At 38.8% G+C, this 22,949-nt stretch overlaps 2 protein-coding genes across 5 annotated transcripts in view; one reads left to right on the top strand and one right to left on the bottom strand.

Moving 5' to 3' along the window:
* Window positions 1–1,427: 1,427 nt before the first annotated feature.
* Window positions 1,428–12,905, top strand: LRP2BP (LRP2 binding protein). The gene is made up of 7 exons (XM_026105190.2): window positions 1,428–1,535; window positions 3,368–3,481; window positions 5,491–5,633; window positions 5,719–5,824; window positions 6,326–6,549; window positions 9,095–9,260; window positions 11,099–12,905. The coding sequence occupies exons 2-7, from the start codon at window positions 3,428–3,430 to the stop codon at window positions 11,162–11,164; spliced, it is 759 nt and encodes a 252-aa protein (XP_025960975.2). The 5' UTR covers window positions 1,428–1,535; window positions 3,368–3,427; the 3' UTR covers window positions 11,165–12,905.
* The window catches only part of SNX25 (sorting nexin 25), a 91,024-nt gene continuing 80,727 nt past the window's right edge, over window positions 12,653–22,949 (bottom strand). For 2 of the 4 annotated variants that reach the window (XM_064511045.1, XM_064511047.1), the window contains exons 15-19: window positions 18,338–18,455; window positions 17,184–17,250; window positions 15,109–15,290; window positions 14,155–14,255; window positions 12,653–13,251 (exon numbers count right to left, since the gene is read on the bottom strand). In XM_064511045.1, the coding sequence (XP_064367115.1) occupies window positions 13,177–13,251; window positions 14,155–14,255; window positions 15,109–15,290; window positions 17,184–17,250; window positions 18,338–18,455 (543 nt within the window). In that variant the 3' untranslated portion in view covers window positions 12,653–13,176. The other 2 variants (XM_064511046.1, XM_064511048.1) reach the window with 2 other exon arrangements.

Genomic DNA, 22,949 nt, shown 5'->3' with positions numbered 1-22,949 from the left:
AGCTGGGACTGTTGAAAAACAACATGTGCAGCCCGCAGGTTTAACCACATAAATCTGCAAGCATTCCTCCTTTATTTTGACTGCTGCCTCTGTCTCTGTTGCTATAGAGACAGATTGCATTGCCAAAAATGGAAGGACGATAATCATTTGGGAAAAAAATGGGAATGCAGCTAAAGAAGATTATTTTTAAAGCACCCTTGCCACTTTTTGATATGATATCCTTTTTTATAAGGGAGATGGCCAGAAACTATCAACAGTAGTGGAACAAATCCTGTATGCTATAGGAGAAATCAGCTTCAAACAGTACTTTCTCCTCAATTATCCTTACAAGTTTTGTAATATAAATATGGGGAAAACATAATACATTACATTAAAACGAACCATTTCTAACTGCTGCAAGTAATATAGCCCAACCTGCTCGATCCAAATTTCATGGCCTATTGCCCTTTTAACTGAATTGTATTCAGAGTTTCTGTTATTTTGCATATAATCTCTATCAGCAAGTATTTTTGGCTTTTAAGCTTAATTTGCAACAGGACCAGCAGTTACTAGGAAAGAACTGGTGACTGTCCTAACCCCCATCTCTCCTATCCGGTCATGTATTTTCACATTGTTTGGAATGGGCCAACAGCTAGCAACATTATTTGCACAGACACCCCACCTAAGTGACGTCAGTCTTGTTTCCACAGGAAACTGGGTCAAAAAAAACTCAAAGGGGAAATATCTAAATTATGTTTCCTGTCCTCCTTTTTTTCTGCCTTTTCAAAGGCCTCAGGACTCCAAACCCTGGCTACGGCACGGTGGCTTATGCAGTCACACCGGCGACTGCTACAGCTGGAAGCCAGGGCAGAAATCGGGCCCTCTCCTTTTGCAACGCTCACTTTTATCAACGTTATCTTTGCTGAACACTGGCCATAAGTCAACGCTGCGCCTCACGGGTGCCACCCGGCAGTCTGAGGCCCCTCTCGGCCGCGGCGGGGCGCTGAGGTGGTTCCGAGGGGCCGGACCCCACTGGCAAGCACGGCCCCGCGGCGCTCAGAGCAACTGCCACGCGCCAACCGCCAACCGCCATGCGCCAACCGCCATCTGCCTCGCGGCGCGCCGCCGCCGGGAGCCTGGCGCCCGCAGGGACAGGTGCGGAGCTCCGCGCCGCCCTCGCCGGGGCGGGATAATAGTTCCCCGGCAACGAGCGGCGGCGGCGGGGCGCCCGTGGTGGATGGCGGGGCGAGGCGGCTGGTGGCCAGAGGCCGCTGCCCGCGGGCCGCCATGAACCTGCAGAGCGAGCGGCTGCCTTCGGCTCGCAGCGCCAAGGGGCCAGGTAGGGAGGCACCCTGCGGTGCCGCCTCCCCTGTAGTATGGCTGCTGACGGTGTTGCAGCTGCTTTCTTCGGGGAAGGGTGAAGATCTGTTTATTTTTAAGCAGAGAGGTACAGCCGTGCCGCTTTATTTGCCAAAGCAGAGGAGCTGTTGGCAAAGAGAATAAACGATGGAGATGCTGTGGCGTATTTTCTAAAAGGACAGCTCTACTATGAAGAGGTTGTAGTTTACTTTTTTTAATATTGTAAAGCTGACAATTTTCAGTACAAGTTCAGTGGAAAAAAAGACTCCTTAAAAAACTGTAAGAGATGCCTGCACATGTTTTTCCCATGAAAATCACCAGGTCTTCCCCCCTAAATAAGTTTTCTCCAACACTTTCCCCAAGCATCCAGTGGTGTCCTCCACCCCCCTCGCAGGTCTCCAGAGCATCAGAGAAGCAAGCGGCAGCCCATCCGGTGGCTAACTTCAGGGTGAGCAGTTTTTGCTCAGCTTGCTGCCAAACAAAAGAACAAACTGCTTTCTGCTGCGCCGTAATGCTCCCTGAGCCAGGGCACCGCTTCCAGGCTTTGCTCTTTGCCCAGCTACCAGTGTTTCATGAAACTTGCTGGAACATACTGACTTTGTGTCCCTGTCCGCTTTGGTTCCTGCCTCCCTGCTGCTTTACATGCGGCTCCCCCAAGGACTGCTTTAACATCATGGTAGGGCATATATATGCTGTGAGGAGGCATCATAACGCAAGGCACACACTAACTGGCCAAATTAAATTTCTGTAGAGTAATTACTTTCCTCTTGAGGGTGGCATTAATTTAGATCATCACATATATTCATGGATTTTCACAAAATTAGAGGAAACAAATGATCTTTGAAATACTTGTGTTTCTTTCAGATTTGTTTGAAATTAACTGACAGATTTAAAAGTCATATAGGGAGAAGAAAAAGTCCGAGAACAGCAGATAGACCCCATTTGCAGAAGCCAAGAATTTCTTCATTACATCAAGCCTACCAAAGAAAACCCCGTACTTGAACTAGGGTATCTTAGTTTCATCACGAGGGCAGAATATGCAGGGTCAGTACAGAAGGGATAAATGGGGAGAAAGAGGAAGAGGAGTGAGATCAGGGAAAAGCAATAATATGGATTTTGGTACCTATTGGTATACTTTGTCACTGTATGTTCCTTATCACCTGTACATATGTAGAAAGGAACAAACATTGATGACAAAAAATAAACCTGTAAGATAGTGAAGGCTATCCAATCTTTGCATCCAGTCTTTGGATGTTGACTCACCTGAGATGCACTAAAGCAAGCAGAAGCAGTTCTTCTCACCATGCACCCTCCCTCTCTCCTGCAGAAACAGGCTCAATTTCATGTAAAGCAGCTTCTGAATCATTGCAGTTTACAGGCCATCAAATCAAGGTCTGTTGGAAGTGGCACAGGTTTATTCTGAACACCTGCTTCTAAGGTACTTCTGATATCTCTGCAGGTGGTGCCTTCGTAAGAAATGAGGGCCTGACTGCTGGGTCCATTAAGTTTTTAAAACATTTGAGTTTAATGTTTGCCCATGAAAACAATTGTGAGCTGAGATGTAAAAGCAGACTCTTACACTTTAAGGTGTAGGAGTAGCTCACCTAAATTAAGGTATGTCATACAGAACAGGGTATCTGAATTAGACTAATAGCTCCTTACATGACAAAGACAGCATTTTTGGGGAGGGAAAGAAGGTTGTCAGGCATCTGTTGGCTTCAAGGATGATATTTGTATGCCACTATTTGTATTTAGGGATTTTATAGAGAAACAATGAAACAAACCTTATTTGTAAGCCCTAAGTGCTTCCATCCTATGAAAGGCTTTTGTTGTTGTTGACTTACCCTGTCAGGGTAAGGACAAACACTTTCTCTTTTCTGTTGCTTCTATAGTTGCAGTCTTTTATTCTTTGTTCCTGAGGAAAATGTTCCAGTTTGAAACGCTGTTGGAGGGTCTCTACTGGAGCGTTTAGCTGCAGTGGGTACTCTTCTCATTCTGTGTATTTTATTGTTTATCATGTCCTTTCCAGGGGTGGTATGAAGAAGCGTTAATACAGTTTGAAAAAATCAGGGATACAGATTTTCAAGCTATGTATCAGCTTGGTGTAATGCATTATGACGGAGTAGGCACTAAAGAAGACCCAGTGAGTAATCTAGCTGTACATGTTTTACTTTTCTTTTAGTCCTTGATAATTTCTAAGAGCTTCTTTGTAAACTTAATAATTTAATTTCAAATAAATGTGTTATTATTGATTTATGATTAGTTTCATAAGGTATAGAGACTCCTTGTATTGGTACAAAGCATCATTAAAGAGGGAGTGCTCTAGGTTGAAAAAGTCCTCAAAACTAGCTATAATAAAATAGGTTTAATATATTTGCAAAATACTTACAATAACTTGCTTTTTAAAGTATAACTTCTAAGGGTTTCATTGTACTTTGATTGCATGGAAGCTATGTAGCTTGTTAAAAATATCTATTCATGTATCACTTTTTAATAAGCAATGTAAATACATGAAAATGAAATTATAAAAATAGAAATCAAACAATGATCATATTTCAAAGTGTAAAACAGCTGTTACACAATGTTGGGTTTTTTAAAGATATTTTCTAGTTTCTAAACATATGCGAAAGATGATTTTGCTTCTGCCAGTGGTTGGCAGCAGTATTTTTAAATTGGACATCTGAAGAATTATACTTGCTTTTGAAAAAGGAAAATCCCCACTGTATTAAGTAGAGCAATAAAGTAAATGTGATTGTTGTGAATTCTGTGCCAGTGATACTTGCTTCAGTTTCTCTTAATCTTACAACAGTGACAATGTTGGTAGCTGTCTATCATTCATGTAATTCTCCAGTTGTTAAGTCAGTGTAGAGGTTTATCAAGAGACGTTCTCTTCATAAGCTCCCCTCCCTGGTCTTGTCGTTGATATTGCCATCCCAGAAAACACAGAAAGGTCAGTTTAAGCGATTCATCTGGTAAATCATGTACTCAGCACCATTTGAACAACCAAAGGAACCTCCCCAGTTCTGCTACTGGGTTTCTGAAGGTGGACCATAGTGTCATCCAGGGGGCCTGGTGACTTCAGTGGAGCCCTTTGAGGGGGGAGGGTTGAAACAAGCAGGATCAGAGCTTAAATGTATCATTCAGAGTTATTCTTGGTGGGAGGGTTTTTTCCTGTCTAATGTATTGGAAGGAAAGACAAGAACTGGGCACCAGTATTACAAACCTTCCAGCCATTGAATAGTATTTCTTGATAACCTGTGGTCACCAACTAAGAACTGTTGGTCCAGCTCAGCAGTCTGCAATATATACTCTCAGTTTTAACTCTGTTTGTTTTATTGTTTGTGTTTTTAATTTATAACTAAGTATTGAGCATAAAAGATGCTTTTAAGTACAATTAAAAAATATATATTTTTCAATCATTCAGTGCCAGATACCCTTCTTTTAGTTCTTAAATCATCTCCTCCTATATCTTTTCATCTTTGTGTTACCAATATTTTGTTTAAAAGCCAGCTTGCACAAGTGGCCTAATACAGTTTTGCTCTATTTACTACAAGGCGGAAATCTCTTGAGATCAAATCAAATAGAGCCTGAACTGCACGAGTAACTTTTTATCAGTGGATGAATACAGAAGCTTTGGCTGGACCACTGAGAAGGAAAGAAAGAATTGACACTACCGTATTGTCCCTGCATGCCGTGTATAACCCTGTATTTCTTGATGCTGAAGTCTATTGATCAATGGTGTTAATGTAACTGGAGGAAAAGCTGTTTTTTCAAAACCTCATCTGTATAGTTAGTTACTAAAACTTAATTATTTTTATTGTTTGTAGCTATTGTAATAATTCCAGAAGACTTACTTGAGAATGAAAGTTCAGTTTTAGTCATATTAAATGAACAAATGTACATGTAATGTTAGACAAGTTATCAGACACATAGTTCCACTTCTGGATGAAAATAAATATAAAAATTAAAAAAGATAAATGGGACAAGTGTTCAGGAAAATTAGAAACACTGCACTGTCACTCTGATATCCACACGTATTGTATAGAGAGGCTTAAGAGCTGAAAATTGCATCTTCCATAGATTACTGGATTCTCAGGTTATTTTTTCCTTTTCCCAATTTGAATTTAATGACTTTAAATCTCTGAATTTTAGGAAAAGGGAGTGGAATACATGAAGAAAATAATCAATTCTGATTCCCCAGAAGCAAGACACTTGAAGTTTGCAGCTGCATACAATCTCGGCAGAGCTTATTATGAAGGATGTGGTGTTAAGCAGTCAACTGAAGAGGCTGAAAGGTAATGAGGGCCAGTAGTTTTCCTGATGAGTTTAAAATCCTGAGATGCAGTGCTACTTAAACTTCCTTTGTCTCTGTTTTTTTAGATTGTGGCTTATTGCTGCCGATGATGGGAATCCAAAAGCAAGCATCAAGGCTCAGAGTACTTTAGGAATGCTTTACTCTATGTCAGTTCTAAAAGATGTGAAAAAGGTAAACCCACTTGTAGCTTTTGAGTTTCATGAGCCCAAATTAATTTTGGATTTCACAGAAAGACTATGGTGATATATTTGATTCTAAAAATTGTTTATTTTAAGTACTGCTAGACATTACTATTCATTTAAGCCCAAATGAGTAGATGACTGGAAAGAATCTCGGCTAATGGTGTCAAATGAGTCAAAATGAGAGATTTTTTTTTAGTGGGAATATCCAGGTACAGGTATTACTAGCCTTAGTATTCTTCGGAAATCAAGCAGTTGTGGCTGGCTGACAGTTCTGACAGCAAAGTTTTTAAACCTTATGGGGATTCTGCATCTTTTTCTGTATAAGCACTTCTTACAGACTGGTTGGTGTAAAAAGCTATTGTGGAAACAGTTTGCAAGATAACCAGCTTTAAATTAGAAAGTGAAAATATACTCCCATTAGAAAGCTATTTAGGTAATGCAAAATGTTATGAGTTGATGCACAGAAAACAGCTTTGTGCCTCTTGTTTAGGCCTTTTTCTGGCACTCAGAAGCATGTTGCAATGGAAATCTGGAATCACAAGGTACACTGGGTGTTATGTATCTCTATGGACAAGGTGTACGTCAAAACACTAAGGCTGGTTTGGAGTGTTTGAAGGAAGCAGCAGAACGTGGAAACATCTACGCTCAGGGCCATCTTGTGGAATATTATTACAATAGAAAATTTTACTCAACAGCTGTTACAGTAGCCAAAAGGTGAAGTTAATTTTTTTTATTATAATTCTTCATAATAGACCGTGTAACTTAGATGGAAATAATTATTAAGTTCATGCTGTTGTCTCTCAAGCTTAAGGGACATTTGAGATAATGAATGATCTTGTCTTTAAAAAGTGAATAGCACAGTACAGACAAAATTAAGACTAATGATTATGAGAATCTCAGTACAGTTGAACTCTCCTTTCTGATCTTGTGAAGCAAAACAGTTTTGAACTAGAATCCCAATTAGGTGTACAAGCTTTACCCTACCTTTCTATTTCCTCAGCCCACCATCTCATCCAGGCTATTGCCATCCCCATCCCACTGTAAACCCCCACAAGGATTGCCCTTCCCTTCTCCCCCCCTCCATCTTAATGCAATTTCTACCCACTGTCTTCAGTCCCATCATTTCCTTGCTCTCTGTCTCACTCTGTTTTGGGTGTGTTCTTGTGTCCTTTATAGGAAGCATAGGCCTTGATGCTGGTTGGCTTGCTGCAGTAAGGACTGAGGAGCAGCTGCTGCACACAAGGCCAAGTTACTGCCCTTTAACTTTGCATCAGTTGATACCTATGGGCCTGCCATATGCATTTTTGAGGCCTAGACGATAGAACAGGCATCTGCATGCAAGTGGTTTCCAGTTGAGTACCTGCCTCCACAGCAGTGCTGGTGTGAGCCACAGTTAGGCAAGCTGTGACCGGCCTTCTTACAGGCAGTCACTCTGGGACTCAGACTACAGGCAGTTGGGAGCTTCCATATGTACATACTCTGGGGTGGTTTGTGTATCACAGAATAGGGACCTGTGCAGACTAGCTGCAATATTTACAAAAAGAAAGAAAGAAAAAAAAGGGCAGTATCACATCAAGGTTCTGTAGCTAGAACTAGACACAGGAGAAAAAGCAATGTTGGTGCCCATTCTCTGGTTGATAAGCTGCAAATTTGTCACAACCCACCAAACCTGGCCAGCATCTGTTAAAAATTCAGTCTGCCACTCATATTATTAATTTGCTGGAAATAAAATACAGCCAGACTACTTCTACAATCAGCAAACAATAGTGTTCATTCTTTCTGTGTTATGTTTATGATGGTGCCACTGCCTAGCAATTACAAAACATGCTACAGTTAATGATCCTAAAGAAGCTGCCGCCCTCTATACGCCAGTGCGTAGCAAAGCAGCAGCTCTGGTAATTCAACAGTAGTTCAGCAATGAATGTTTTCTGTATTCATTTTCGAAAAGGATTGTCTTCTTCCAGAAGGTGTTCCTTTTCTTTCTCTCGCACCATAAATAGAACGGCAGCTATTCAGCCTCGTGTAGCTAGTCTCACTGGGAATGTGTGTCCTCCAGGCAATGGGGCAGATTATTCTGACAAATAGACAGTGCACTTCAGCACCTACAATTGTGATTGACTGCAGAAATTAGAAATGAAATCCCATACTGTAGCCAGTATGACAACTTCTGAAGCAAAAGTAACTGCCACCATGCTTAAACAGTTCCATTTCACTGGGATAGCAATTGGCCTTGAAGTAACAGCTGATAGCAGCTCAACCAGTTGTGTTTTCACAAAAACAGAACAAAACACATTAATTACTGTTAGATACCTAGGAAGCATTGGGGGGGGGGGGGGGGAGGTTGGGGTTTCTGTTGTCTTAACAACAGTTAGAAAAATTCCATTTCCACTTAGAAATGTTGTATGTAATACTACAATATTACAGCCTGAGAGTTAAAATAATGTTCACATGGTCCCTCTAGCTCTTCAAAGCAATACTTAGTCATAGTCATATACAGAAAAAAAGGTGATAGTAAGCCAACAGATGCATGCAGAAAATAACTGAGCTGAAACATTCTTAATCTTATTCAAATAATCCTTCATTAGCAGGGAAGTTTTTAAGATTACTGACTCAGAAGGCTAATGTTTCAGCATTGAATTTTGCTTTTAAGCTTGATTCAAAAATGCTTTTTTAAAAATAAACTATTGTTGAATAAAAGGCAAGTCAAGAAAACTTGGTAATTCTCTTTGGAGAATTCTGCAAAGCCTTTTCTTAAGTGGATCTTATAACCTGAGGCTCTAAAGTACGCCCAAGATTTTCAGATTGCTATGATCTGCCATTACCCTATTAAGAACTTGGAGTGTTATATAGGAAACAAAAGCTTTGCCTTCCTTCTACATACATGTGTGTATGTATGTGTGTATATATACACACACATTTTAATATTTTAATAGAAACAATTAGTGTGGAAAATGCTGTCCTTTGTAACTAGTACAAATGTAGTGACACTGACTGCAAAAGTTACATATTTGATACTTAAATATTGTGGTATTAAATAATAATTTCAAATCTAATATTGAAAAAACCTGTTCAGCCTGCTAAATGGTTTATCAGTTTATTTTGGCTAACTGTATTTTCTTTGGAGAAGTATAAACTCTTATTATTCATATATTATTCATGTAAATTCCATATCACTTGACAGTATCTCCATTGATATAGTTGACTCAAATTGATGTTTGAAATACTGTTTTCTAACCTAATGCTGTAAATTCTACAACAGGATTCCAGAAAATGTTAACATTGATATGGTAGCAAAGATAACTGATTGTCTTCCTGTGTACACAGCCAAAGGGGCTGCTATGGCTGCTTTCTACTTTGCTAGATGTCTCCAGCTTGGCCTAGGCATAAAACAAGATGAAGCTGCTGCTAAAAAGTACTATTCTAGGGTAAGCTGGGAAAGCCTTACAAACCAATTTATATCTTATGAGATTGCATAATACCTTGGATCTGAGTCTTTAAATTTTTTGCATAGTTACATTAAAGGCTTGTACATTAATTATATTAAAAAATCTGTGCAAGAATACAGTGAAAAAAATATCCCAAATGACTAAAAATAGTCTTAAAGGATACTGTTTGCCCACGTGCTTAAGCAAACAATGCATTTGGCCAAACCAAAAGAGTTCCTTGGTAATTATCACAGCAAAGAGCTTGGTAACTTTCAAGGTGATTTAACTAAGCAACATGGATGATAGTTATCCCTAATTGCTTTGGGTGTTTATGATTCTCTCAAATTGAAAAGGAAACTTGAGGCTGCCCCCCTCCCCCCCAGTAACAAATTTCACTTCAGGTCAGAATACATGTTTTTTATTCTGACAACTGCAGCCTTCTTTAATGATGCTTAAATTGATCATAACTTTTTCTCACTTATGTTACATTTGCACCGGTAAGTAGGGAGCTACTGGTACATAGGGAACAAAATGGGTCACTCTTTAAAGCACTGAAGTAAGATATTTTGCTTGAGGAAAAAGATGAATAATGGCTTCTAGAAGATGAATCTACTAAATACTATTAGTGATGCCTAAAGGTATAGCCAAGGTGTTATGCTAACAGAGGGAGTACAGCAAGACAGGATTCATACTTCAAAGATGCTCTATGATCTCTGTTTGCATGCAGAGATCAATTGTTTCTCTAAATAGATTACTTCAGGGTCCTGCTTGGCGAAATCCAAATAAATGGAGAACTATGCAGACAAATTATCAACTAGCAACTTTTGTGGCTTCTTACTTGGGAAAAGCACCTATATAAAGAGGCCTAGCAGAGCAGGTAATCCTCTGGATGAATACATACATTTTAACACTTTTCACATCAGGAAAATTAAAACATTTATGGAGGACAGGAAGAGGAGGTCAGGGAAGGAAAGAAATACAAACCGGGATTTTATGATCACTGGAGCCAGCAGTCTGAGTCCATGCCTTTGTTTGAAGAAGTGCATCAGGACTGCATTGCTTCATGGCTTCTACTGACTACATTCCCTTCCTCATTTTCTTCTGCTGAGCCTAGAATAACCACTACAACCAAAAGTTAATTACAACTTTCAGGCATCCTTCACTGGCAGGAGATTCAAGACTTACCTAGGAATGTCATTAACTTCTTACTGTGAAAAAAGATGATAAGATGTAGTCCAGTCTTTCAGTTGACACTCACTAATAGAGAAGGGTCAGACCAAGTATGCAAGGCAACTACCTGAAGTGGTAACTTCATTTTCTTTTGATTTTTGTTCTTTGAAAATAACTGCATCATTAATTGCATAATTATGCCCATTTAAAATGAGAATGTTTGCTTTAAATAACTGCTCATGTGAAGTTAGGGCCTACCCCTCTTAAGTCCACTCAGCTTTGACAGAGGCAAGGAAGGAAAAACAGGAGTCCCAGAGGATCCTGGAAGAGATGGGAGTGAATGAAACTGAGCCCATCCCTAAAGCACACTCCTCCTTCTGACTGTGGTGCCAGCACATACCATACCAACAAACAGTGACAGTATTAAAAACAAGGCTTAACACTATTAGAGCATGCTCAGTTTAAGTAGTACACCTACTGAATTTTATGTGGCATCAGAAACAGAGCTTCAAAGCTGAATACAGTAAGTCTATAATATTTTAACAAGTTAATTATTTTGGATAACATCAACAAAGCTTACAGATTAAAAGACCTTGTTAGTGTTGCACTGACAACAACATTTTGTATTTTAGCTATAAACTAGAACTCACTGTTCTTTGTTTTCAAAGGCATGCCTTCTGGATCCTGATGTTGCTTCTGACCTTGAACTGAAGGCTAATCTTGGGAGAATTTAGTGTTTCCTTTAGTTATGGCTGGTATATGGACATGTTTCCTACAATAAGCCATCTTTAATCTTCAGCAGTTACAGACTGATCATCATTTACTGCTTGGTTTTTAACTTCCTATAAATTATTACTTAAAACAATGTGATGGTATTTTATTTAAAAAAGGCAAAAAGCTCACAGTCTCACTTTAACTCAGATGTAGTAAGGGCAGACTTTTTAAAATACTATTGAAGACTTCAGGTATATTAAGGACACTTTACTGCAACCGCCCCTGTGTTTTCTTAATGAAACACTGCTTTATGATATGTAAATCAAACTGAAACCAAATAAAAATAATTAGTTCCTTTTCTGCTTTTTTAATATTTAAATATTAAATTTAATACTTCTGAAATGCTTGAACCCTAATGTGTCTGGTTTTCATGTAGTCCTTTCTCACATCATGGCTTTATGCTAAATACCATCTTTAAATGTCATCTTTGCTAGTGGTGTATATACTTTTTCACACATGCTTTTCTAAAGCATCTGGAGTCTGCTAGTGTCCTGACATTTTTTTACCTTTCAACTGCAGATTCAAAGTCTTACAGTTCAAACTGTGCCAACTTCTAATAGTGGAAAATCCTATTTACAGAACTAAGTATAGAAAAAAACCCACTCAGTATGGAAACATTACGGAATATATCCTCTGCTCTAGGCCTGTTCCCCTCAGTCCTTCTTCATATTGCACTTATACCACCTCTGTTTGTTTTAGAAATAGTTGAAAGATTTTTTGGTCAGGAGTGTCTATGTCCAAGCAATATTATGCTCAATCTTTTATCATAAGGTATTTCAACTATCAAGTAATGAATATTACTGATTGCTATGATAAGCTTACACAACTGTAATGATTTATTTACTTCTAAAACTTCATATGTGTAGGAGAATTTGGCTAGCTTCTTAGGACTATACTGTGACATGAAAAGTTTATGGCTCTATTGCAAGAGAAGGCTAGCTGTTACTAATAACCTGGATTTCAAAACAGGATATGGATTTTATTTGTGTAACTTGAACTATATCCAGTCTCAATTGCAATTTAAAAAGAAAGTAATGAATGTCACCTATGGATTTTTGATGATAATCAATTATTTAGATGTGCATTCTGACCATATTTACATACTTTTACGTAACTTAAAAAGACTCCCCCCCACCTCCTTTGTATAAAATAAGGGAAAGACGTGAAGGTTGTTCCAGATTGGGGTATTTGAATAAAAACAGCCCTGAATAATATCAGGGGTGCAGTTAGAATGGTTTAATTAAGTGACTACTTAATCATTCATAGAAGCAATTCATAAGCACTAATCTCTGAACTAACATTTAACACAGGCATTCTGTTATGACATATCCATTTACAATACACATTTTGGACGCAGACTTCAAAGTAATGCAAGTATTCCTTAAGAAACTAGGGCTGTCAAACGCATTCATTGGTTGTTAGTACAGCCTAATTATCAACTGCTGAAATCCAGTTTTGTTATTTATTGCTTACAAATGCTTCAACATATGGGAAATCTTTGGTAAAAACAAAATTGATAAAATTTTCACAATAGCTTTACATGTAGTATTGCACAACAAGGCTTTTTCAATACACAAGAATAAAGGAATGCTCAAATCCTCAGTGAGGAGATTAGAACTGTACAACATTCATTAGTTTACCACTATAAGCAAAACTTTTTTTCATAAATGTTTAAAATAGTTTCTGGTTTCTTTCAGCTTATATGAACATTTATTTTTCAATCTATATTTGAAACAAGAGTAGTCAAATAGAACAATTTAAATAAAAATTGGCAACTATACAGCATTGTTTTGTCTATCCTACTACAGCATCAGATCTTTTCAGGTCTGTTTACTTCACAAAAAAAGTAAGAGAAAAAAAACCCTAAAAATAATCATAGTCCTCAGCCCTCTATGGAAAAGAGGAAAATAAGTTTCATGTCTATTATTGCACATAGACATTTCTCTAGTGGTCCACGTGTGTAGATTCAAACTTAAGTGGCATTAAGCTGCTCTAAATGAGCTCTTAGCTCAGGACACAGTTCAGTTAGCAGCAATTCCAGCAAGACCTGAAAAACAGAAAAGACTAAGATGAATACAGATGCCAAATGAGAATTTTTTTCCTTTCTGACATGCTCAGAACATCACAGATAACAGAAGCACATAGGGTCATTTTGTTCATCCTTTGTGCGACTACTTTTCTTTCATCCTAAAGTTGACATGCACCTTACACATAACATAACTAATGTCTTAGAAAGAGAGGGCTGAAAGAGAGCAAGTGCCACATGCAGCTGATTTCCAGTTGGGGACTTCCCACCCTGTATTAATTGGTGCTGTTGTGCCAAAGCTGCTGTAGCTCCATGAGCAAGCCCCAGGGTGGGCAAGCATGCCAGGCTCCTTAGCTGCAGGCCCCCTGGGGCAGGCTGCATCTGTTCCTGCACTGAGGCTGCGTTACCCACCTGGCTGCTGCAGGAAACAAGCCAGAAGAGACTGACTGAAACTGAGAGTAGTATACTAAGATCCAGCTGTGTACCCAGCCTGCTACCAACCAGCAGCAGCAGAGTGGGACTTTGGGGGAACTGCCGTTTCTTAACCATGAGCCAGTCCTGGAGCTCTTCTTCCCTAGGGTTCTCCAAGGTATGTAAGCACGTATGTCTAATTTTCTCAACTATATGAAGACATCAGTATGCATCTTATGAGGTCAGCAAAGTTGCATATGGTAGAGGATCTCTTTTAGACAAAAGCAATATTATATTTTAAATAGCTTTTCTTAATTCCAAGTTAGTCAAATGATGAACTGAGTTCATATTTTTATGATTTGTTTTTAATAATAAATAAAAGTTATTTGCCAACCTAGAACAATAGTGTGGTATAGATCTCTTCAGAAACACACCCAGGCTTTCCTACTGAGCAAGTAGAGCTCAGCAATTAGTGGGATTATAAAATTAAAGGGTACCTTTCTGGTTACTTACATAGAGTAGATGCTTGTTAGCCTTTCTTTCTTGCAATGCATTGAATACTTTGACTACACCATGACGGGCATTTTGTTGTCCAACAAGACTCTGCAGAGCATCTGCAACAAACGTTACTTTAGCTTAAATTGTTTCACTCATACTGGGCAAAATATCCAGCTAACAAATATATACTAAGGAGAAATGAAAACAGTGTACTTAATGGTGGATGGTTAGAAGATACATAGTCCCCATGCACCAAAGTATTTAAAGCACGTGGGTGATGTAGGACACAAGTTTAGAGATACCTTTATTCTCCAGTATTCTGAATTCAGTAACAGCGTACACATCTCCAGAACAACAGGTTACATGTTTTAGTATAGTCTCATATATTATTAAACCAGTCACTTAAATACAATTTCAGCCAAACAGATAAAACTCCTATGACAGTTAGGGCAGATTCAACATTTTAATTTCCTCTCAATCTTCATGGAAAAGAGTTGTCACAATTAAGCAGATAAAAGACTAAGTGAATTATTTACAGTTTGTATTAAAAGTGGAGAAGAAATAGTGATCCAATGCTTCTTCATTAACTTCAGGTGCATTTAGCTTCACTGTATAAAAGCTTTGTCCTAAAACATTTCTCCTAATTTCAAAACAACTGTGGCACGCTAGTCTAGTTAAGCAGGCAAGTAGCAGAATTTTTAGTCTTAACTTATGCTCCTTGGTGAATATTACTTACAGAAGTACACTGACAGCTGATTTTATATGCAGTAATTATACATGAGTCCATGACCTTTACCAGCTGGAGACAGGAAAGGCAAAGGTAAGACCAATATTATGCTTATTTATGCAAATAAGCAGAATTTAAAACTCTAGAGGAAAGAAGCTAAAATGCAGCAGAACAGTATTTGGCTAATGAGTTTCCTTATTGGTCAAGTCTGTGATAAAGCAGAAAAATGAAAATGTTCTCACCTGGAATGTTTTCAAGTAGTTTTTGCTGTGCTCTCTGTTTTGTCTCTTGACTTTGCTCTTCAGTTTTGGCTGTTGATGGTGGTGCTAACTTTCCATTCGGCCAAAAAGCATCTCGAAACACACCAATGTAGTAAACAAGCATGGGTTCACTGAACATCCAATGTACAGTGTCACGGATTTGCCTGTAAATAAGCATAAAAGGGAGCACATCAGAGTTTGTCTTTCAGATTTTATATAGATTTATTCTTTTTATTCCTATAAGCAGTGGAAATTGGCAATGCCTGTCTTCATGTAATTACCCCAGTTTATCTGAGCTGATTTCACCGGCATCATGTCAGATCTTATTCAGCTCTAGGTGCTCCAAGATCTAGCTTGCTCCGAATACCTGACTGAGATGTGGAGATGGCTACATTTCAATGTAATCTGTAAATCCACACATATTTCAAGGGGTGGCAGTGCAAAGGCTCCACTGGGAAAAGAAAGATTAAAGATGGAGGGGGAAAAAAAAAAATCAACCAACTAACTGGCATAAACTCCAAACTGGTTGTGTGCACAGATGTTCCCAATATGATAAAAGCAGATGAAGTTTTGATAAAAGTGTAGTAAGATCCCTCAGACACCAACAGCATAGTAATAGGTGGGTTACAAATGGAGGTCGCAGCCTCCTGCTATGGCTACCTGCCCTCACTGTAGTCCTCAGCATGAGGAGTCTGAGGTACACAGACCATATTGCTGTTCCTGGAGCTAACTATGCCACAGTATAGCTGAAACCCTTAAAATTACTAAATGTAAAAATTCAACAAACATGTACAAGCTATACAACAATCATGCATGCACGCACAGAGCGTCTCCCTCTCTCAGGTATGTCTTTCATGCTACTTGCCTGCAGTGTGTGAACAAATGAACCTATCAATTTAAAAACTCAGTGAACATATACTGTCAGAGACCATCGGTTCATCAGGAGTCAACCGTGCAAATTTCCAGCCCTTCTTGTCCAATTTACCACTTCATAACCTCTGTGAGAGGCTGTTAAAAGCAATGCTGGCATGTGCAAATTTAGCCACTGAATGGATGAAGGAACAGTCTGTTCTGTTAGATTTCTGGGCTGTGACGCCTACCTGAGTAATAGTCCCACTGCTACGCCAAAGCAAAAATAACACATTTCATCAGATCCTCAGTGCTCCTTTGCCTATGTGAATATAGTACAGAAATCACAGATTCACAGACTTTCATATAAAAAAATCACCACCATGATGCATGAGAGCATCAGTACTGGTAGAAGAACTGTGGGAAATGATGCGTTTGCAACAGTTATCTGTGCTACTGAATCAAGGGTTTTACCATAGGCCTTTGCATGTGGCAGAAGGCTTATATCAAAAAATTTTTCCGACCAATAAAATAGAAGATTTTTCACATGAAAGGTATTTACAGGCATGAACACTTACTTCTCAGCCTCACCCGTATCTCATTTTGCAGACACATCTTCAAATGATACAGAAATACATACTTTTATGAAAACCCATTACTCTGTTATGCATGTACTGGTTTCAGGTTGTAGTGTTTTTACAGCATGAGAACCATTATTTCAGTCACTTTAGATAAATCTATTTTATTTGAAAGAAATAATCTAAAACAGAAATCTAGTTTCAGATCTGCGAAAAATCTTCATGGGGCTGAAAGATAAAGCATGTTATCATGTTAGCAAACTATCAAATATGCCGGGCTGCTTCACTTAAACAAAACAAAACAAAATAAACCCCACACCACTTCTTTTTATAGTTCTATCTCCCATGAAATACATTTGTTCTTTCCAAAAAAAAAAAAAAAAAAAAAAAAAGCCCTGTGGCAGAAAAAAATTGGTTTGCGGACTGTGGTACAAATTAAGTAAGGAGAAAGATAACTCATGTGTGTCATATCTCCTCTAATCAACGTAATATATTTATAAATTGAGTGGCGGAAAACAAATGCAGATTATCATATACAACAGAATATCCAGATTATTTATAATACTGCTCTCAGTCTTCTCTTCACAGAACAATGATTCAGGTTCAGAGTTAAAGTAAACAGCTACTTACTTGTTGATAGTTCTTCCAAAAGTGACTTGTACTAGTGCAATCAATGTTTTTCTGACCCACTTAAACACTAGAACAACAAAAAAGGACAGCAAATGAAGATTGGGAATTTAATAACTTTAGAGACCCTATAATCACAGCCAAAAGAAAAATCCGGATAGTTTATCTGCAGTTTATACTGGAATCTTTTATGTTTAAAAATATTTCAAATTTATTAAACCACAAAACTACCTGTTTCATACTAGCTAAAAAACAAACAAAACAACAAAAAAAACAAAAAATCAAAACACCCTCAAAATTCAAACCCATTTTTGTACTGACTAGTATAATGTCATATACACAGCAGCAGCATTAAAATTCTAAAAACATTTTCAATTGAATAACCCAAGCAGTCAGCTTTTAATCACAAATAAAGGAAACAAATCTGACTGCTTCTTAGTAGTTACTAGTTAATCTCTCTTTCATGCAGTTCACCATTAGAAGAAGAAAATCCTATATTTGAGAGATACATCTGCCACTTTTTGGAAGGTGCTGCATTTTAGAATAGTTGCTCTGTAAATAATTTTATACAACACTAAGTGTGGCTGCACCTTCAAATAGATACAAAAATAGTTGTCTTCACAACCATGATTCACTTAGGTAAAGAAAAGAAAATCTGGTACTGAAAGATGTCAGAGTTCTAACATCTTTTCCCTAAAACGAATTACAGAACTAAAACATCTATGTAACAGATTTACAATAGGCATTAAAATCACGCTGATTTGTCAGTGACATGTTCCGTGATAAAGCAGTCTGCTTTTTCTTTCCTCATAATTTGCTCATTCTATTATGCAGCCTATTTTCAGAAAACATGCACTGGTATTTGCCTCTTCTTACAAAATCTAATTTTTTTGATGAAAGAAACCAAGAAATTTTGAATGCAAACCCTCTCCCCTACCAGTTGCATTTTTACTGCAATGTTTTATTGGAATTTAACTTTAGAATAAAAATGTAGAAGTTATGAACTACTGCAAAACAGCTCTTTTTCAAACTAATTGGCTGTTTGGATTGTGAGAATATTTCCACTCATTGAAATAGCAGAAAACTCCAAATTACAAAATGCCTGAGATTTCTTGGCTAACAGATTCCTTTAACAAATAAGCAGATTTACAGCTTACTTCCTCGCAGCTCAAAAATTTCTCCGATCAGCATGAAGCACGGCTCTGCGAGAGAGTCCCTTTTCCCATCCACCTCGTCTCCGTAGTCTGACAGGTCACTGTCCTCTTCTGTTTCTTCCTGGGAAGAGAGGAACACAACTGGAACAGTTGCTTAAATCCTGAAGGCAGCAGGGTTATTCAGAATAGGATCACTGGAGAAGAATGGATTGAGACACACCAGTTTTGGTGGTACCATTTATTTCAGGGCGAAGAACAGACGGTGGCCTGTTTCTCAGCGTTGTTGAGATGTGCCTCAGCATCGGGCCTGCACCGCCTGCCCTTGTTCACGGCAGCCAGCACATCGCTGTGTTTTCCTCCTGCCCTTGCTCAGCTACTGTTAGTAGCAGAACCCCAGCAAGGGAGACCTGGCCCACATTGAGGTTGGTGTAATTTCCCAGTCTTTGTTCAGGAATGATCAAAATGGCATACAGACAGATTTTCTTCCTTCTTCCGTCCCGGTCTTCAAAAAATTCCATTATCTTTTTCTTTGTCCTCTTCGCTTCCTTGTCACAACATTATCTAACATTGCTTATTTTCCCCCTCTCATCTTCTAGCCCCGAAAACTTATTTCGTAGCTCATTTCTCTTGCATTATTTTTGTCTCTTCCTTTTCTTATTCTTATGGTCACAGTCTTTCACTCATCCCTTGCCTGCCATTTGAATGCTGCTATACAGAGTGTATCCCGCAATATCTCAGCTGTACGTTAGTTCTCATCTTCCTCCTTCCTCATGTCCTTCAAAGCCCATCATTGACTCTGGCTACATTTCCAGTCCCTGAATCTTACTGCATAACAGTGTATGGATAAATAACTCCAGTGTTGCATATTCCGCCACTTGTATCCTGTAACTTTCCTTTCCTGTGTTGTATTTGGCATTTTCTTCAGCACTACTAGAGATGCTATTTCTCTCTTCATAGTTAGAAAAGGGGAAGAAAAACCCACAGCAACGAAGTGCACTGTAAACTTCCAAAATCACTCCACTGTTCACTGACTCCTGTACCTTGATGGGTATCCAGCTTTTAAAACTTTCTGAGAATGTCAGGCTACGCTGCAGCTGAGGAAGGGGACAAGAAACCGTATTACACTGACAAGAAATATGTGGTTTCCAGCTGACTTGGAAACCACAAATCGCTGCCAATCTTACCACACAAACACACAAATCTACTGACAACAAACAGTGCACTCCAAGGACAGAGTCTAGAGCAAACTCCAGTCCTGTTCACTAGCTCCCCCTAGTCAACAGCCATCTTTGCCCTTCATTATTTTCATTACTCATGAAATTATTTATTTAATTTGTCATAATAGACACCATTCCCTATTTTCATTAGGCACCTGGGCAACAGACCGGAAAATAAGCTTTCTGAATCTGTGGGTAGCTCGAGAGGAGCGAGGAGACTGTCAGATCACAAGATTACACTTTTATATGGTCTAGCCAAGTTGAAGAAACGATGTAAAAAAAAAAAAAAAATACACATGGTACAGACTGCTAAGGATAGTTGCAAAGCATCAATAATTCACTGTGTAGATGTAGGAAATGAAACAATCAATAATGATAATTCTGCAGAAAGGGATCTGAGGGCCACGCTGCTGTGCAAAGGGCAAATGTAATACCATGATGTTTAATGCCCATAAGAAACAACAATTGTCACACATAGCCTAATAAAACATAGTGGGAGCACCATGTAATCAAGTTTTAGTCACCACATTTCCAAGAAAAATATGGTTCAACTGGAAAAGTCTAAAGTGAAACCATAAGAATCAAATAAAACATAACCTAATATAAAAAGGAGGTGAAACTGGGGCTGCTTAGTGTAAGGAAGAAAAAGAATGAATGACCAAAGGAAAGTAATACCTCATGATAAAACCCAGATGATCCTACCCCAAACACATAGAAGATTGCTGTGAAGAGAGGGAGTAGACCATTCTGCATCTGCTGCAGACAGGACAAGAGCTAGTGGGCGAAAAAAGGGAGCTTTAGGTCAGATAGTAAGAAAAGGTCCCTAACTGAGATGATTGCTGAGAACTGAGATACGCTGCCTTGGTAGGCTGGAGAACAGCAGTCACTAGAGGTTTAAAAATGCATTAGACCACACATTAGTGCCAAGAATTTGGCCAGTACAGTTGAGTCTACTTGGGGCAGGAGGGAGAACTTGATGACCTCTCTTAAGTCCTTGCTCTATTTTTCTGCAGTTCAATGAACTCCCTCTCACTTAGAAAATGCAATGGGAAGTATAAATTCTTATATCACAGTGCATTTTCTATCCACTGACACTTCCTAAACCTGAAATGCCCTCCTCTACACAGTAGAGGACTATTAGTCCTAGTAGTCGTAGTTAACAGTTAACTAGTTAACAGTAAAACAGGAATTCTTACATACAGAAAGAACACAACTAGTAGTACGTGATTTAACATAAGTAACTTCATTAATAATCTTGTAACAAATGATTTAACAGTTTAAGTGCTTTAGTAAATTATCCCAAACACTACCACTGGGCAAGACTGAGCTGGTTACAGCTCACACCAAAAGCTTGGCATGTCTGAGAAAGGGTAAAGCTGATCCCAGATCCACTCACAATTCTTCTTCCTCCATTCTGTTTTATTATTATTTTTAAACTGGGACAAGCCTTTGCCATCCTGATGCAGAGAGTCAAAAAGTTCCCTGCATTCTCTCTGTATTCTGTTGGTTCATCTTATGTTTCAGTTTGTGGGCAGGAGGGGAGAGGAGAGGGAAAGTGGATGTGAAGCAGGATGGTCTTCATCTGCATTTACATAGCGCTTGGCATAACAACATCTGGCCAGTATTAAGCTCCTGGTCCTACAGATAAGAAGTAAGAAATAACTTCTTACTCAGTTTTAATTTAATATTATTTTCTGACTCCTCTATTTCTACATTCTTAGGGAATTTTTTGCTCTACTCCTCACTTAATTTTTTCAGTTCTGTTGCTTTATTTCTGCTTCTTCATTTCTTTATTCTCTCTCACTACATTCTCCTTTCCTTCTCCCATTTTTCCTATCTCCTCCTACACACTCACATAATAGAATACATATATGCAGTCTGGCTTTTTTCTTGAGCATATTTTTCAATTAAATAGCAAAATACAAATAGTTTCATACTTCCATGCTTTACGCTATTCCCGTCTAAGTCACTTTAGTGAAAACACTTTTTTCTTTAGTAGAAAATCTGAATAAGTACTTCTGCCAACTCTGAAATAAAACACACGCATGTAATATTTAGCTACAAATACAATGCAATTAAAAAATACACAGGATTTGCTTATTCCTGAGAGAGGCGAGATTTTTTGCCTATTAGCAGACTAGAACTGTACAGATTTCCCAGACTCCATTTATCCTGCAAAAGGACTATCTATTCCAGGCAGCTTCGGCATTTAATAAAATAATTATTTCACCACTGATCTTCTGCAGTTACATAACATATAAACAAAAGAAAGAACGGAGAGAGCTCCTTGCAGTCTGCATATCTGCAATGAGCCACACAAAACAGAATGCCATGGAATTTTAATCAATTTTTAGCCAATGAGCTATTTTAGTCATTGATCTATTCTTTGCTGCATTTTGAAAGACAGTATTGTTACGACTTGATACCAAATGCTCTAGCCAGTTCGGGCACATGGGCTCCCACTTTTATTTCCAAATTCCCTCTGTGAACCTGTACTGTTTGCAGACATTCTTTGTCAAAACGAGCTCTGCCGCAGAAATTGGCCAGAAGTTAGGAAAGACACAGCTGTTCCCTGCCATGAGAAGTTTCCTAAGAAAGAATTATTTTTACCTGTCAAAACCCCTCTAAAATATGAATTTCTAGAGGATAAAAAGTGGGAAAATTTGCTATAAAATTAAACAGTCCCACATGGATTGCACTTCATTGTCATCAGCATGGATTTATGAAGGGGAAATCATGTCTGACTAACCTGGTAGCTTTCTGTTATGAGATGACTGGCTTGGTGGATGAGGGGGAGCAGTGGATGTTGCTTATCTTGACTTTAGCAAGGCTTCTGACACTGTCTCTCATGACATCCTCATAGACAAGCTGATGAAGTGCAGGCTAGATAAGTGGTCAGTGAGGGAGATTGAAAACTGGCTGAATTGCCAGGCTCAGAGTATTGTGATCAGCAGCACAAAGTCCAGCTGGAGGCTGGTCGCTAGTGATGTACCCCAGGGATCAATACTGGGGCCAGTACTGTTTAGCATCTTCATTCCTGGATGAAGGGACAGAATGCACCATCAGCAAGTTTTCAGAGGGGAGGAGTGGCTGACAGGCCAGATGGCTGCGCTGCCATTCAGAGGGACCCTGACAGGCTGGAGAAATGGGCGGACAGGAACCTTGTGAAGTTCAACACAGGGAAGTGCCGAGTCCTGCACCTGGGGAGGAATAACCCCAGGCACTAGGACAGGCTGGGGGCTGAAAGCAGCTCTACAGAGAAGGACATCTTTTAAATTCACAGAGAGTTCTTATCTTTGACTCTTAGTTCACTTCCAGTAAATTAAAGATCTTTAAAAATGCCTTCCAATGTTACCTGCGATTCAAATGTATTATATTAATGGCTCTCCCTGCTTAGT

The sequence above is a fragment of the Dromaius novaehollandiae genome, chromosome 4, assembly GCF_036370855.1.
Source record: "Dromaius novaehollandiae isolate bDroNov1 chromosome 4, bDroNov1.hap1, whole genome shotgun sequence".
NCBI classification, from domain to species: Eukaryota; Metazoa; Chordata; class Aves; order Casuariiformes; family Dromaiidae; genus Dromaius; species Dromaius novaehollandiae.
This window is presented reverse-complemented; position numbering and strand designations above follow the sequence as displayed.